At 40.7% G+C, this 11539-nt stretch overlaps 1 protein-coding gene across 2 annotated transcripts; it reads left to right on the top strand.

Annotated features, from left to right (window-relative positions):
• Positions 1–992: 992 nt before the first annotated feature.
• aifm1 (apoptosis inducing factor mitochondria associated 1) lies at positions 993–10361 on the top strand. 2 transcript variants are annotated; one of them, XM_088440538.1, is made up of 21 exons: positions 993–1235; positions 2770–2900; positions 3461–3578; positions 3665–3688; positions 4642–4749; positions 6010–6081; positions 6201–6272; positions 6385–6453; positions 6817–6944; positions 7014–7144; positions 7256–7346; positions 7434–7518; positions 7577–7653; positions 7788–7896; positions 7962–8069; positions 8148–8236; positions 8306–8446; positions 8731–8873; positions 9530–9654; positions 9740–9927; positions 10009–10361. In XM_088440538.1, the coding sequence occupies exons 1-21, from the start codon at positions 1148–1150 to the stop codon at positions 10078–10080; spliced, it is 2169 nt and encodes a 722-aa protein (XP_088296664.1). In that variant the 5' UTR covers positions 993–1147; the 3' UTR covers positions 10081–10361. The 2 variants fall into 2 exon arrangements, with proteins under 2 accessions (XP_088296664.1, XP_088296665.1); XM_088440539.1 differs by lacking the exons at positions 6010–6081; positions 6201–6272; positions 6385–6453 and having other exon boundaries at positions 994–1235.
• Positions 10362–11539: the final 1178 nt, after the last annotated feature.

Raw genomic sequence — 11539 nt, 5'->3', positions numbered from 1 at the left:
TAACTGAAAAAAAAATTGCATGCGTTGCAAATGTGCATAAAGGGACTGTGCAGTGACATCTAGTGGGGAAAATAACCCACTATTAAGTTTGATTTGCAAAAACATGTTCTATCACTTCGTTATTATTTCATATAATCGTATGTCAAGTAATTTGTAACTATAAAGATACAGTCCAATAGAATGGGACCAGTTGTTTGTTTGTTTGTACACATAAAAACAATGTGCTGAAAACCCTGGATCTGAATTTTGTTTTGGAATATTTGCACTACATAGCTCCGGGAACCCTGATCTAACTTTTGCTATGTAATATTCGCTTTTTGCTTTGTATTTTATGCTTCAAAAAATTTCGTAGTTTATAGCATGAAAAATGAACTGAGACAATTTCACTTTTTTATCCTTGTCTCGCTCCGTAAAATTTCCACCAAGAGGGCGCCTTCTGTTGGCCCGTAGCCATTAAATTCTGTTATGTTTTGACATTGATGTACCAATGCTCTAATTATGCCATGTAAAATACTCAGACTTATAAAAAGAATTTAAGATTCTTTTTACAAAACAAAAGCCAAGTAAGTTCGTCAAATTTCTACAGTTTAACGACGAGGATAAACCAGTAACTGTCATGTTGACGTGTACCGTTCAAATATGGCTGACTAATGAGGAAACTACTTCCTCATTGGCTTCGAGTAGACGTTCCGCTGCTTTTGACCAATCAAAACAGTTATGGCTGAAGCTCTTCCGCCAAAGATCTCTGCAAAAGAGGATTAGTTTTAGTCACTCGAAGTTCGCTCAGTGCCGAACCAACATTGGAGTTACATGTATTATCTGATTGCATTTTGAATAATGCACAACAGCAAGATAGAAAAATAAAAGTGTCGGGTTATGTTTTGATTCGATGTATATTTACGTAATTTAGCAAGTTACAGCACCATTTTTAGCCATCGGCTTTCCTTGCTGTGTTGCTCTTGAGCGTTTAAGCTCTTTACCGTTACCCATGATGCCTCAGAAACGAATGACCTGTCTCTGGCCTTGTGCAGCGCGGCAGGTAGCAGGACCGTGCAGGCTGTAGGATTAGGTTAACTTGTAAGCAATAGTGCAGCTACCTGACTGGTCGGCAAGTGAAGAAGAAATTGATAAGAGCGGAATTGCCACAATGCTCAAATGTCGAACCGTGTGGAGAAAGCTTGCGCCTCTTGCTAGAGCCTCGTCAACGCTGTGTCTGCAAAATGTGAGGCGAACAGGTATGCAAAAACTTAAACAGCTTGCCTTATTCTCCTTAGCTCGCCCAATCATTGTTGGAGCAGCTAATTAACGGTACTTATTACTGCCCTGCGACTTGCCGTTTTTTTCTGCCTCCGCGCAACTAAATTGGTGACTTTAGGGTAGAAGTGTGACCTTCAATTCACCGTTAAAGAGCGCAAGTAGCCAACAAGCGAACGGTGATATTGCCTGAAGTTAATGACAATTTGATAGTTATGCCTGATTGAAAATGTGACGGGACTTTGTTTTGATTACGCGGGGACAATTTGCACTTGACATCTAATAATGTAATGTGGCAAAATGTTAATTTATGTTATTGTTGTCCGCATTGGTAGACTGTCACAGCTGTTCCTAATATTATGAATGAGTGTATTAGGCTCGTGATCATCTTTGTAAAGGAAGAATTTTGATGGAGGTCCTCAGAGCAACTTTTCCTAATTTTGCCGTCTTTGAATGTGCAGGGTGTTTAAAATCTCTAGATTTATTAGGCACTTTGTACATAACATTGTCCTTTTCGCCATATATGTAATGTGCTATGCAAAACTAAATAGCCAATCCAGTAGTCCCCCTCCCCATACTGTCAGATTTTTTTATGATATACCCTGTGCATTTTGCAGATGAGTACAAAATATACGATTTTGCACAAATGAATTATAATTAAAAATGTTTTTTGGAATAGAATAAAATTCCTTTATTGTCATTGTATAATTGGTATACACTGTCCCAATAGGTCCATATTAAGCAGATATGAACAATCAATAGAACAAATATCATAGAATAAAAATCATGGTTTCACGCCACAATTGTTATTTTAGGTGCGTTCTTGTACCTGCAGCACCTGCAGCACCTCCAGCTGTCCATGATTAAAAAAAAAAAAAACGGTCTAAATCTTACACACTATCCCTTTAAAGCCGTGCTTTTTAGTTATTTTTTGCAAAGCCCCCCAGGAAAGAGAAGCATTTTTGTCACCCCCTTTCCCCCCATCACAGTGACCATAGATAAGATAATTATCAATTTTTTTAAGTGTACCTATAATTGTATTATTTTTAACTAATAAAATAATAAAGCAATGTAAATCAAGCTTAAATTTTTTTTACTTTTTACATGGTTTATAGAGATTACAGGTTAGTCCGAAATAACCAAAAAAGTCAATCTTTGTATAAACAACAAACGTTTTCGACCAAGTGAACAGTTTAATGCTGAAAAAAACAATCACAAAATAATAAAACTGTTCATAAGTCCTGCACAATGTTGACAATGAGAGTGCCGCTGCACCACCTGGTGGCGTGTACTTGCAATTACACATTGCAGGACAAAAGCAAATTCTGTAGTGTCATGTCACCCCCCCCCAAGGGAAACGCTCCACTTTTTGAAAATGACTGATATAAAGTAACTTGTAATATACCGTTAACTTTAAACGCAGCCTTAATACTGTACACCACTCTTCCAACATTCACCAACAATAACGTTGTGGAACTTATCAAGATGATTCATGGCACTGTTATTTGTTTTCAGGTTTGCGTAATGTCAGAGTACCTGCACATGTACCAGCGGCCTCTATGGCGACGGGTCCCGCTGGGGGTGGTGGGCAAAACCACCTCTATGTCCTTCTTGTTGGGGCAACCTGCCTTGGTGGAGGCATCTACGTGAGTGAGCTCATCTCGTCATTGCGTATAAGAAATATGCACGTCTTTGTTCAAAAAATCAAATCCTTTCAAAAGGGCACGTTAAAATAAACAACTGAGATTGTGGTTGTGCAAGTGTGACTTCAGAATGAACCAATCACGTTCAACTATTTTGTGATACCTGCAGTCATTTAAAGTGCCTCAAGATGGATTATATGGCCCAAAAATGTACATATATATTTTTCTTTTGACATTCTGAACGAATTTTCAAAATCTATTTTAATCAGAATAAAAAAGAAAAAAACAGGTATGGTCAAAAAATAAACCTGGATAATCTGGATGACTTTTTTTTTATTTGATTGTAATCATAGTCATGCCTTGATTCAGTAGTGACTTTTCTAAAGATGTCTATTAAACCACCAATTTATTTGAATTTCATTCAAGATTTCACAATGGAGCTCAGTTTCAAATTGTTGATTTATAAATTGACAAATTAAAAGATTTAATGACATTTATGCGCCCATCCTTAATTGACTCCAAAGTTCAGAGAGAAAAAAAAATGAATTAAATTGTTTTCCCAGGCCTACAAAACTGTTAAAGGAGACCAGCAAAGATATGAAGAACGAATTGCAGAAATTTCATCGCGACCACATCGAAACACCAAAGAAGCAACCACTAGCGTCCAGATAGAAGCTCCTGGTTAGAACATTTGATTTTTTTTTTAATTGATATTGCGACTCATCTTTATTTCTAACTAATCAATGATTTTTACTTTCTTTTTTTAGCCACCGAAGCTCTTGAAACAGAAGGTGAGTGAGTACTAGAACTGTGTCAAATATTTTGTATTCACAAACGTTTCGATAAACATTATCAGCGACACGTTTAACTTGTGTATATTGTAGTTTTTAGTGCAGAATTTTGCTTGAGAGTGAAATGAGAGAAACTTGAGAGTGGACTACTACTACTGTGAAGTCAATCATTTCTTCTTCTTGAAGAGCAAACTGGGCAGATTTTGTGCTTGACTACCACCTACTGGTTAACATTTGAACACCTTCGACTGAGCCACTATGGATTATTTTTTTCTGTGGCAGGTGGTATTACTATAGTGCTTTCTGGGACATTCTTTATTTTGGGAAGCGTAAGCTAATATTGTCTTTAACAAGAGGGCGGTAGGCACTGAATCGGTAAAGTGTTTTGAAGGACAAAAATAGTATAAGACATTCGGCCACTAGATGGTGCATTAAGACAGCAATAGAGCCTTATTTCAAGGCAGTCTTTAAGACATGAGTGCAACCCCCCCCATAGAGATTTGAGGCTTTTTTTTTTTAACTCATTCAATGCCAAGGATGTATTTTCGCGTTTTTAAGAGTCCATTTCAATCCTGGATACTTAAGTATTGATTTAATATTTAAGTATCTTGAAATTAATGGCCTGAATGTACTTAAGTATCAATTTAATACTTCTAGTATCAAGTATCTGGGAATAAATGTCAGGACTCTTGAAAAACACGGCAAAATATGTCACTGGCATTGAATGAGTTAATCAGCCTTTTTTCTTTTTTGGTAGGATCGGCTCACGTAATGATCAACCTTTTTTTTCCCCCCAGCCCTAATATGATGCAGTACAGTTCTGGAACAGCCTAAATTACACCTCCAATAATAAACCTCCTGAGATCAAGTCAAAAGTGAACCTTGTCTTTGTAATTAGACCGCAAAGTTAGCTTTATTGAGCCATAAAAGTCGTCTTATTTTTGTCATTCAAGCTGTTCCCGAGTCAGAACCCCAAGCCGCACCTTCTTCAGAAGAACCGAGCCCGCCCGCGCCTGATGCTGAGACAGAAGCCCCGAGTGAGACAACGGAACCTCTGCAAGGTTATTTGCTGACTTTTCTATTTAATGTGTCTCTATGAAATGGGGCCTCATGTCTAAAAAGTTTAGATCCATTTCATATTTTGACGACTAATGCGTTTTCTTTTACACTTGAAACTTAGATTGCGGTTTAGAAATGTATCGAGACACCAACTGGTCAGTTTGGGTAATGCAGTTTAACGGACAGCATAAATTTAGAATTCAGTGAAAATACTTAGATGGCAACGAAACATGTCAAATGTTCCTTACAGCATCGCGTGAACCGTCAACGGAAATGCGTTTGGATGGTGACAGTTTACGTAAACTTTTTATACATGAGTCCCTTGAATGCTTCATCAACTCAGCACAAGTGCACTGCATGCACTACTAATCCTTTTGCATGTTTTTTTTTTTTTTTGGTCGTATTACTGTTTTATTTTGTGATGTATGTATCTTCTGTCTGCTGGGTGCACTCATGTTGAATTATCCTTTCACAGTTGCAGTCCCTGTTTTTGCACCTTCACACACAAAAAACTGTTGCTAACTGGGTCCATGTGGTTTTTCATACCTTGATATCTAATGCAAGTTTTTTGTTGTTGTCGTACTTTCTCACTATTTTATTGACGTGATTATTCAAATGTAATGCTTTTGGGCATAGCTGGATGTTGCGTTGGATTTTGTCTTCAATTTATTTGGTCCATAATTAACTTTTTATTACCAGATATTTTTAAGCACTCCTTTAGCATAACATATGAAAATATTTATTAGTAAATTAACTTTTTTTTTTTTTTAAGTACCTGGAATTGAATGTCTGCACTAAAAAATGTAAATATAAGTTTTTGGGATTGAATGAGTTATTTTGATAACTAAATTATTCTTCATGTACAATTTTTACTTTTAAAAGCTGTTTTTCTCACTTGCTGTCAACTGAAAATGACATCATGTACCGAAGACCCATGTAATGACTAATCAATCGCGGACCAATTCATGAATGTCACATGATCAACAGGTGAGGCATTATTGATCATTACCCGAGCTTTGAGCAGAGGTGACTTTATTTTCCGTCAACAGCAAGTGAAAAATACATTTAAAGGTATTTAAATCCGATCTCTTAAAACCAAATGTGGAAGTTTGGGCAGCATCCAGCTATGATGCATTGGACTATCGCATGGTCCTCTATTCTTGTTTCCTAGATGAGCGCATGCATGAATCTTCGAAGTCTTCCCTTTTTCATAAACGTCTTAAGTTGTAAGCTTAAACCCGTGCTATGGATCGCCCCAACAGCAGAAGAACCTGCGGTAGAAGCGGCACCAGAAGAAGCAGCGGAAGTGCCCGCTGAGCCGCTAATTGAGGAGGGTAAGACATGGAAAGCTAGGATTTGACGCTTCCCCGTTTCCTTTCACGGTGGCCACGCCTGCAATTTAATAGCCACAGTCGCAGCAGGACGAAAACTAATTTTACCAAAATACTGCCAGAACCCTCCCCCCCGTCTGAGCCAGGCCCCGTCGAGCCAACCGAGCCGTCCCCGCCGCCTGTTGCGGAGAGTGGTAAGCGCCCCCCGGTTCCGCTGCAAGGAACCTGCCGTGTGCACTTGCAACATCTTTTGACACTTGATTTTTTTTTTGTCTTAACTGCTAACCGCTGCAATCACGCAAACAGAACCTGCAGCAGCCGAAATCTCCACAACTGAGCCGTCTGAGCCGCAGGCTGAAGTTGTGGAAGAGAGTGGTAAGATTTGATTGCAGGAACATTTGGAGCAGAGAAGGAAGCCGACGCTGAGATTTTTGATCGTGCTTTCTTCTTTTTATGTAACTTTTTTTAGTCCCCAGGTTCATTTTGTTTTAAACTGCTTTTTAATATCCATGCATAAATAAAGCCTATGAACTACTTCTTCTCCTCTAGATGGCCTCTAGCCTTAAAAATGCACTGGAAATTTAATGCATTTTCATTGCACTATTTTTATCCCAACAGCACCATCTAGAGGAGTACAAAAAAATCGCAAGTGCTTCACGAGGCTTCATTTACACATCACTAGTTTAGAAGTACGGGACCTCCACCATTTTGACACTTTCTCTCTTTGTGTGATGCAAGCTGCAGGCCCCGACACTGCACAGCCCTCGCTCACGCTCCCTTCACACGCCCCCTACCTCCTCATCGGTGGAGGAACTGCCTCCTTCGCCGCCGCCCGCTCCATTCGCGCCAGAGACCCCGGCGCACGTGTGAGTTTACGCGCCGCATCAAAGCACCTCCGTGTGCTCGATAACCCGAGACGTGACCTCCCCAAACAGGTTTTGATTGTGACGGACGAGCCTGACCTCCCGTACATGAGACCGCCTCTGTCCAAAGAGCTGTGGTTCTCCGACGACCCCGCCGTGACAGACACGCTGCGTTTCAAGCAGTGGAATGGAAAAGAACGAAGGCAAGTCACCTTTCTGTCAAGACCGTAGTTCCTCACCTAACCGGGTATCATTCTACACCACGGAGCTTTCACAGATTGCATTAATTAAAATCTATTTTTGTTTTTTCGTAGTATTTACTTCCAACCATCATCCTTCTACATTGCTCCAGAAGAACTGAGTAGTGTGGAAAATGGGGGCGTGGCTGTTCTCACAAGCAGAAAGGTTGGTTGCCGGATGTCCAAAAGCGTTTTTGCGTTCAGCGTTTTTTCCATGGCCACCAAAAAACAAAAAAAAAATGTTTCATTCGAGGTTGTTCACATGGACGTGAGGGGCAACAAAGTGAAGCTGGACGACGACACAGAGATTTCATACGACAAGTGCTTGATCGCCACAGGTATGTCGCATCACCAACCTCGTGACTTTGTGTAAAAGCTAATTTCAAGTTATCTAAGGTGGCGTCCCCAGAAATTTGCAAGTCATCGACCGAGCAGAAGAAGAAGTGCAGAAGAGGACGACGTTGTTCCGTAAGGTCAGTGTTAAATCACCTGCATTTTTTTTTTAAAGCGTTGCCGCGAAAGAGATTTTGTCTTGCTTCCTACAAGAAGGAAATGAAATCATATATGTAGGCTATTATGATAACCTTCTACGTTTTCAACACTCCAGATTGATGACTTCAGATCCTTAGATAAAGTCTCCAGAAACATCAAGTCCATCACTGTCATCGGAGGCGGCTTCCTGGGCAGCGAGCTGGCCTGCGCCCTTGGCAGGAGATGTAAGACAAAGAGCGCCAAGATGAGAGAACACTTCATGTGACAGCTTACTCTTGTCCCATTCCAGCTCAGGGTTCAGGTCTGGAGGTGATACAGATGTTCCCCGAGAAGGGCAACATGGGCAAAGTTCTACCCGAGTATCTCAGCAACTGGACGACTGAAAAAGTCAAAACAGGTCGAGCCCTTTTCTTGCTTTGTCGCTCATCTACATGCGTTTGTAGAAGAAGGTAACGCTCTCCATTTGATCTCCCAGAGGGTGTCAAAGTCATCTCAGAAGCTCTGGTCAAGTCTGTGACACTCAATGATGAGCAGTTAGAAATCAAACTAAAAGACGGTCGCTTGGTAAGTCCGGTGGAATTCAGAGGGCGAGTATTCGCCCGGAGTGTTACTCAACCGGGCCTCATGTCGCAGGTGAAAACGGATCACATCGTTGCAGCGGTTGGCCTGGAGCCCAATGTTGACCTTGCCAAGTCGGCCGGTCTGGAGGTGGACTCGGACTTTGGTGGCTATCGGGTCAATGCGGAGCTGCAAGCCCGCTCCAACATTTGGGTGGTAGGTTAATATTTGATGACCACTGGCTCAGTAAATGACTTGTTAATGTTTAGAAAATAACAAAATGTCGTCTTTTTTTTTACGACTTACTAAAATTGACAGTTTAAATGAAAAATGATTACAATGAAGAAGATGTAGTGTCAAGATTTTAATTTTGGGCGGTAAAAAATAAAAAAGTAGACCTGTCACACCTGCAGCAGTTTTTTTACAGTGCAATCCATGTACTGTGATCTAAAAACTGTTTTGAGAAGTCTAATCCACGCTGCTTATTTTTCTTCATTCAGGCGGGAGATGCCGCATGTTTCTACGACATAAGGCTGGGCCGAAGACGGGTGGAGCACCACGACCACGCCGTTGTCAGTGGCCGGCTGGCGGGGGAGAACATGACTGGAGCAAACAAGCCTTACTGGCATCAGTCGATGTTCTGGTGCGTATTCGCAAGTGACGGTATTTCTTCGTTGTTCCAATAGATATGAACGAGTATGCCCTAGAGTTTGTGTAAACGAGTCATGTTTAAACCTCAAGTTGCAATCTTTTTTAATGGGTTTCCATGTTTTTCATCTCCATCTTCCATTGTACGTTTTGCACTGTCCTAACTAGTGGCGTTTTTATTGTTGTGCTACGGTAGATGCATATGAATCGTCTATAATTGAACAATTTCTGTATTGTGTTCTTAGCTTGTTCACGACAAGCAGGTTTTTGACTGAGGTAGCAGTTAAAATGAATCTTTGACAATTTATAGTCACAACACCGACATAATCTGATCAGATTGTTAGAATACTGCTCCAACACAACAGTAACACACCCGATTGTGTTTACGAATGCTTACTAATACTTTGATGGCGTCTCCTTATCTCAAACTTTGTTCATTGGGTGATTACCTCCTTGTGGCTAATTTTAAAAAAGCTGCAAGGTTCAAAGTTGAAGAAAGAAGTAGCAGTTTATAGTCCAAAATTTCCAGTAATATAAATGATTTTTATACTAGAAATTTGGCACTTTATGACATAAAGTGCAATACTGTATGTATTTGATAAATATGTATAATATTAGTTATTAATCCTATGTGCCAATATTGTGTAACAGGAGTGACCTGGGACCGGACGTCGGCTACGAGGCCATCGGGATTGTGGACAGCAGTTTGCCTACTGTGGGGGTCTTTGCAAAAGCCACCGCCAAGGATACACCAAAAGCTGCCACTGAGAAGTCTGGTATGAGCCGCGTGTGTTCTTTTATGCTTTAAATTCCATAATATTTGCTGTAGATGATTTTGTGTCCCGTGCCATCGTACGGCAGGAACCGGTATTCGCTCCGAGAGCGAAACGGAGGACGTGGCATCAAACGCCGTGGCCTCCTCGACGCCCGCTCCCGCTGTGACGCACCAAGACGACTACGGCAAAGGAGTCATCTTCTACTTGCGGGACAAAGTGGTGGTGGGCATCATCCTGTGGAACGTTTTCAACCGAATGCCCATCGCAAGAAAGGTAAGCGTCAGTTTTAGCACCAAAAAGGCTACAATTGTTTCCTGTTCTTTTAAACGTTTTTTTTTTTTGGGTCACGTGTAGATTATCAAGGATGGCGAGGAACATGCAGACCTCAATGAAGTTGCCAAGCTGTTCAACATCCACGAGGATTAGGACTTGGAGTGACTGCTTGTGAACTTTGTCCTTTACAGTATCCCAACAAGATTTATGTAAATTATGATTTCGCCGAATTATTTTCTTACTGCCGTCGAAATTTCCATATAACGACCCGATTCGTTTCTCTCGCCCGGTTTTTGTCCCCCAAGAAAAAGCGCTGCCTCGCCCTTGCCGCAAAGGTTTCGCTCGCAAAATAGTCCGATGGTCACACAAGACGCCGTGGCAGCAGCTTGTCCGGGGAAAAAAAAGGCCGAAATAAAATCTATTTTTAAATCAGAGTTCTCCTCTCATTCTGGCGTGTCACTAATGTGAGATGCGTTGACCTCAAGGGATCGTTGTGCTCTGTGCGCTTAAGTTCAAGATGGAGCAAACGGATGGAGGCGGCCACCCGGGTCTCGTCTCACTTCGTAAACCGTTAAATCAGCGTGTTGTTTAAGTAAGAATCAAATAGAGCCGCTGCGCCGCGACATTAGGCTAAAGCGTGGCCTACTTATGTTGTCTGGATGGAAACATGCTCAAGCATGCAGAAGCAGTTTTTTTTTTATTCTCCTTTGAGTTGCGCGTTATTAGTAATACGTCCTTGTTTACTCATCACACACATTTCTTATTCTATTTGACACCGAAGGCTCCAGAGCCAAGCGAGGCAGACGTGCAGCAATAATGGGCCGTCTCCTCCTTTCTTATTAATTTTACATGATCAAGTGGGTGAATCGCCGGATGGCGCCATGAACACGAGCTTCCACATTTGTATTTACATTTTTTTTTTCTCCTGCTCATTCAAAGATGCACCCAGCAGGATGGAAACATCGGGCATACTCTGCTTGGCATGGAAAACGTTGATATCCTCTCCAAAGCTTAGCTGTGGAAATTCGGCGCGACTCTTATAAATTTCATCTTTGATGACGTGGAAAACGTAAGCTCCCAAAACCTGACAAAAAGTGTCCAGATCTACCTATTGTTTTTTTTTATGTTTCTTGTGTACAGCACATACTTGTACTCCAAAGGTAACATTTGTGCTGAAATGTGTTCAATTAGTTTCAGTTTTGCTTCGGAAAAACAATTTTGGCAAAAATCGGTGGATTGTCAGCCAAAAATAATAAGCCGAATGGTTAATATTTACTGATTTTAACTTTGTCTTTTACTCCCGTCACTTGTTTATGTCGTCATTTATTATACATGAATCATAGTGTATTTAAATATAACCAAATTCATTGATGAGCTCATTCTACACAACTGTCAGTCAAAACAAAGCAAATCTTCATTTTTACAAGCAATATAAGGAAATTGACCTAGATGTCACAGTTTGTTAACATATATAAAAGCATACATGTGTTAAATACGACCGAGCGAACTCCAAGAAAGAATGTTCTTAGAACTTCAATAAATGTGTCCGGCACTTCATATTTCAAAAGTGAAAATCTGCATATAATCCACACTTATCGAAATGCATTGGAAG

This window comes from Hippichthys cyanospilos, chromosome 18 (genome assembly GCF_059441005.1).
Source record: "Hippichthys cyanospilos isolate Australia breed blue-spotted pipefish chromosome 18, RoL_Hcya_1.0, whole genome shotgun sequence".
Taxonomy (NCBI): Eukaryota; Metazoa; Chordata; class Actinopteri; order Syngnathiformes; family Syngnathidae; genus Hippichthys; species Hippichthys cyanospilos.
The sequence above is the reverse complement of the archived record's forward strand: the minus strand, read 5'-3'. Positions and strand labels throughout refer to the sequence as shown.

Excerpts from the sequence above, each read along its gene's own strand:
- aifm1 (XM_088440538.1), top strand. The coding sequence starts at position 1,148 with ATGCTCAAATGTCGAACCGTGTGGAGAAAGCTTGCGCCTCTTGCTAGA. Across the intron at positions 7,654-7,787 it reads GGACGACGTTGTTCCGTAAG|ATTGATGACTTCAGATCCTT; the intron begins GTCAGTGTTAAA and ends TCAACACTCCAG. Across the intron at positions 7,897-7,961 it reads CTGCGCCCTTGGCAGGAGAT|CTCAGGGTTCAGGTCTGGAG; the intron begins GTAAGACAAAGA and ends GTCCCATTCCAG.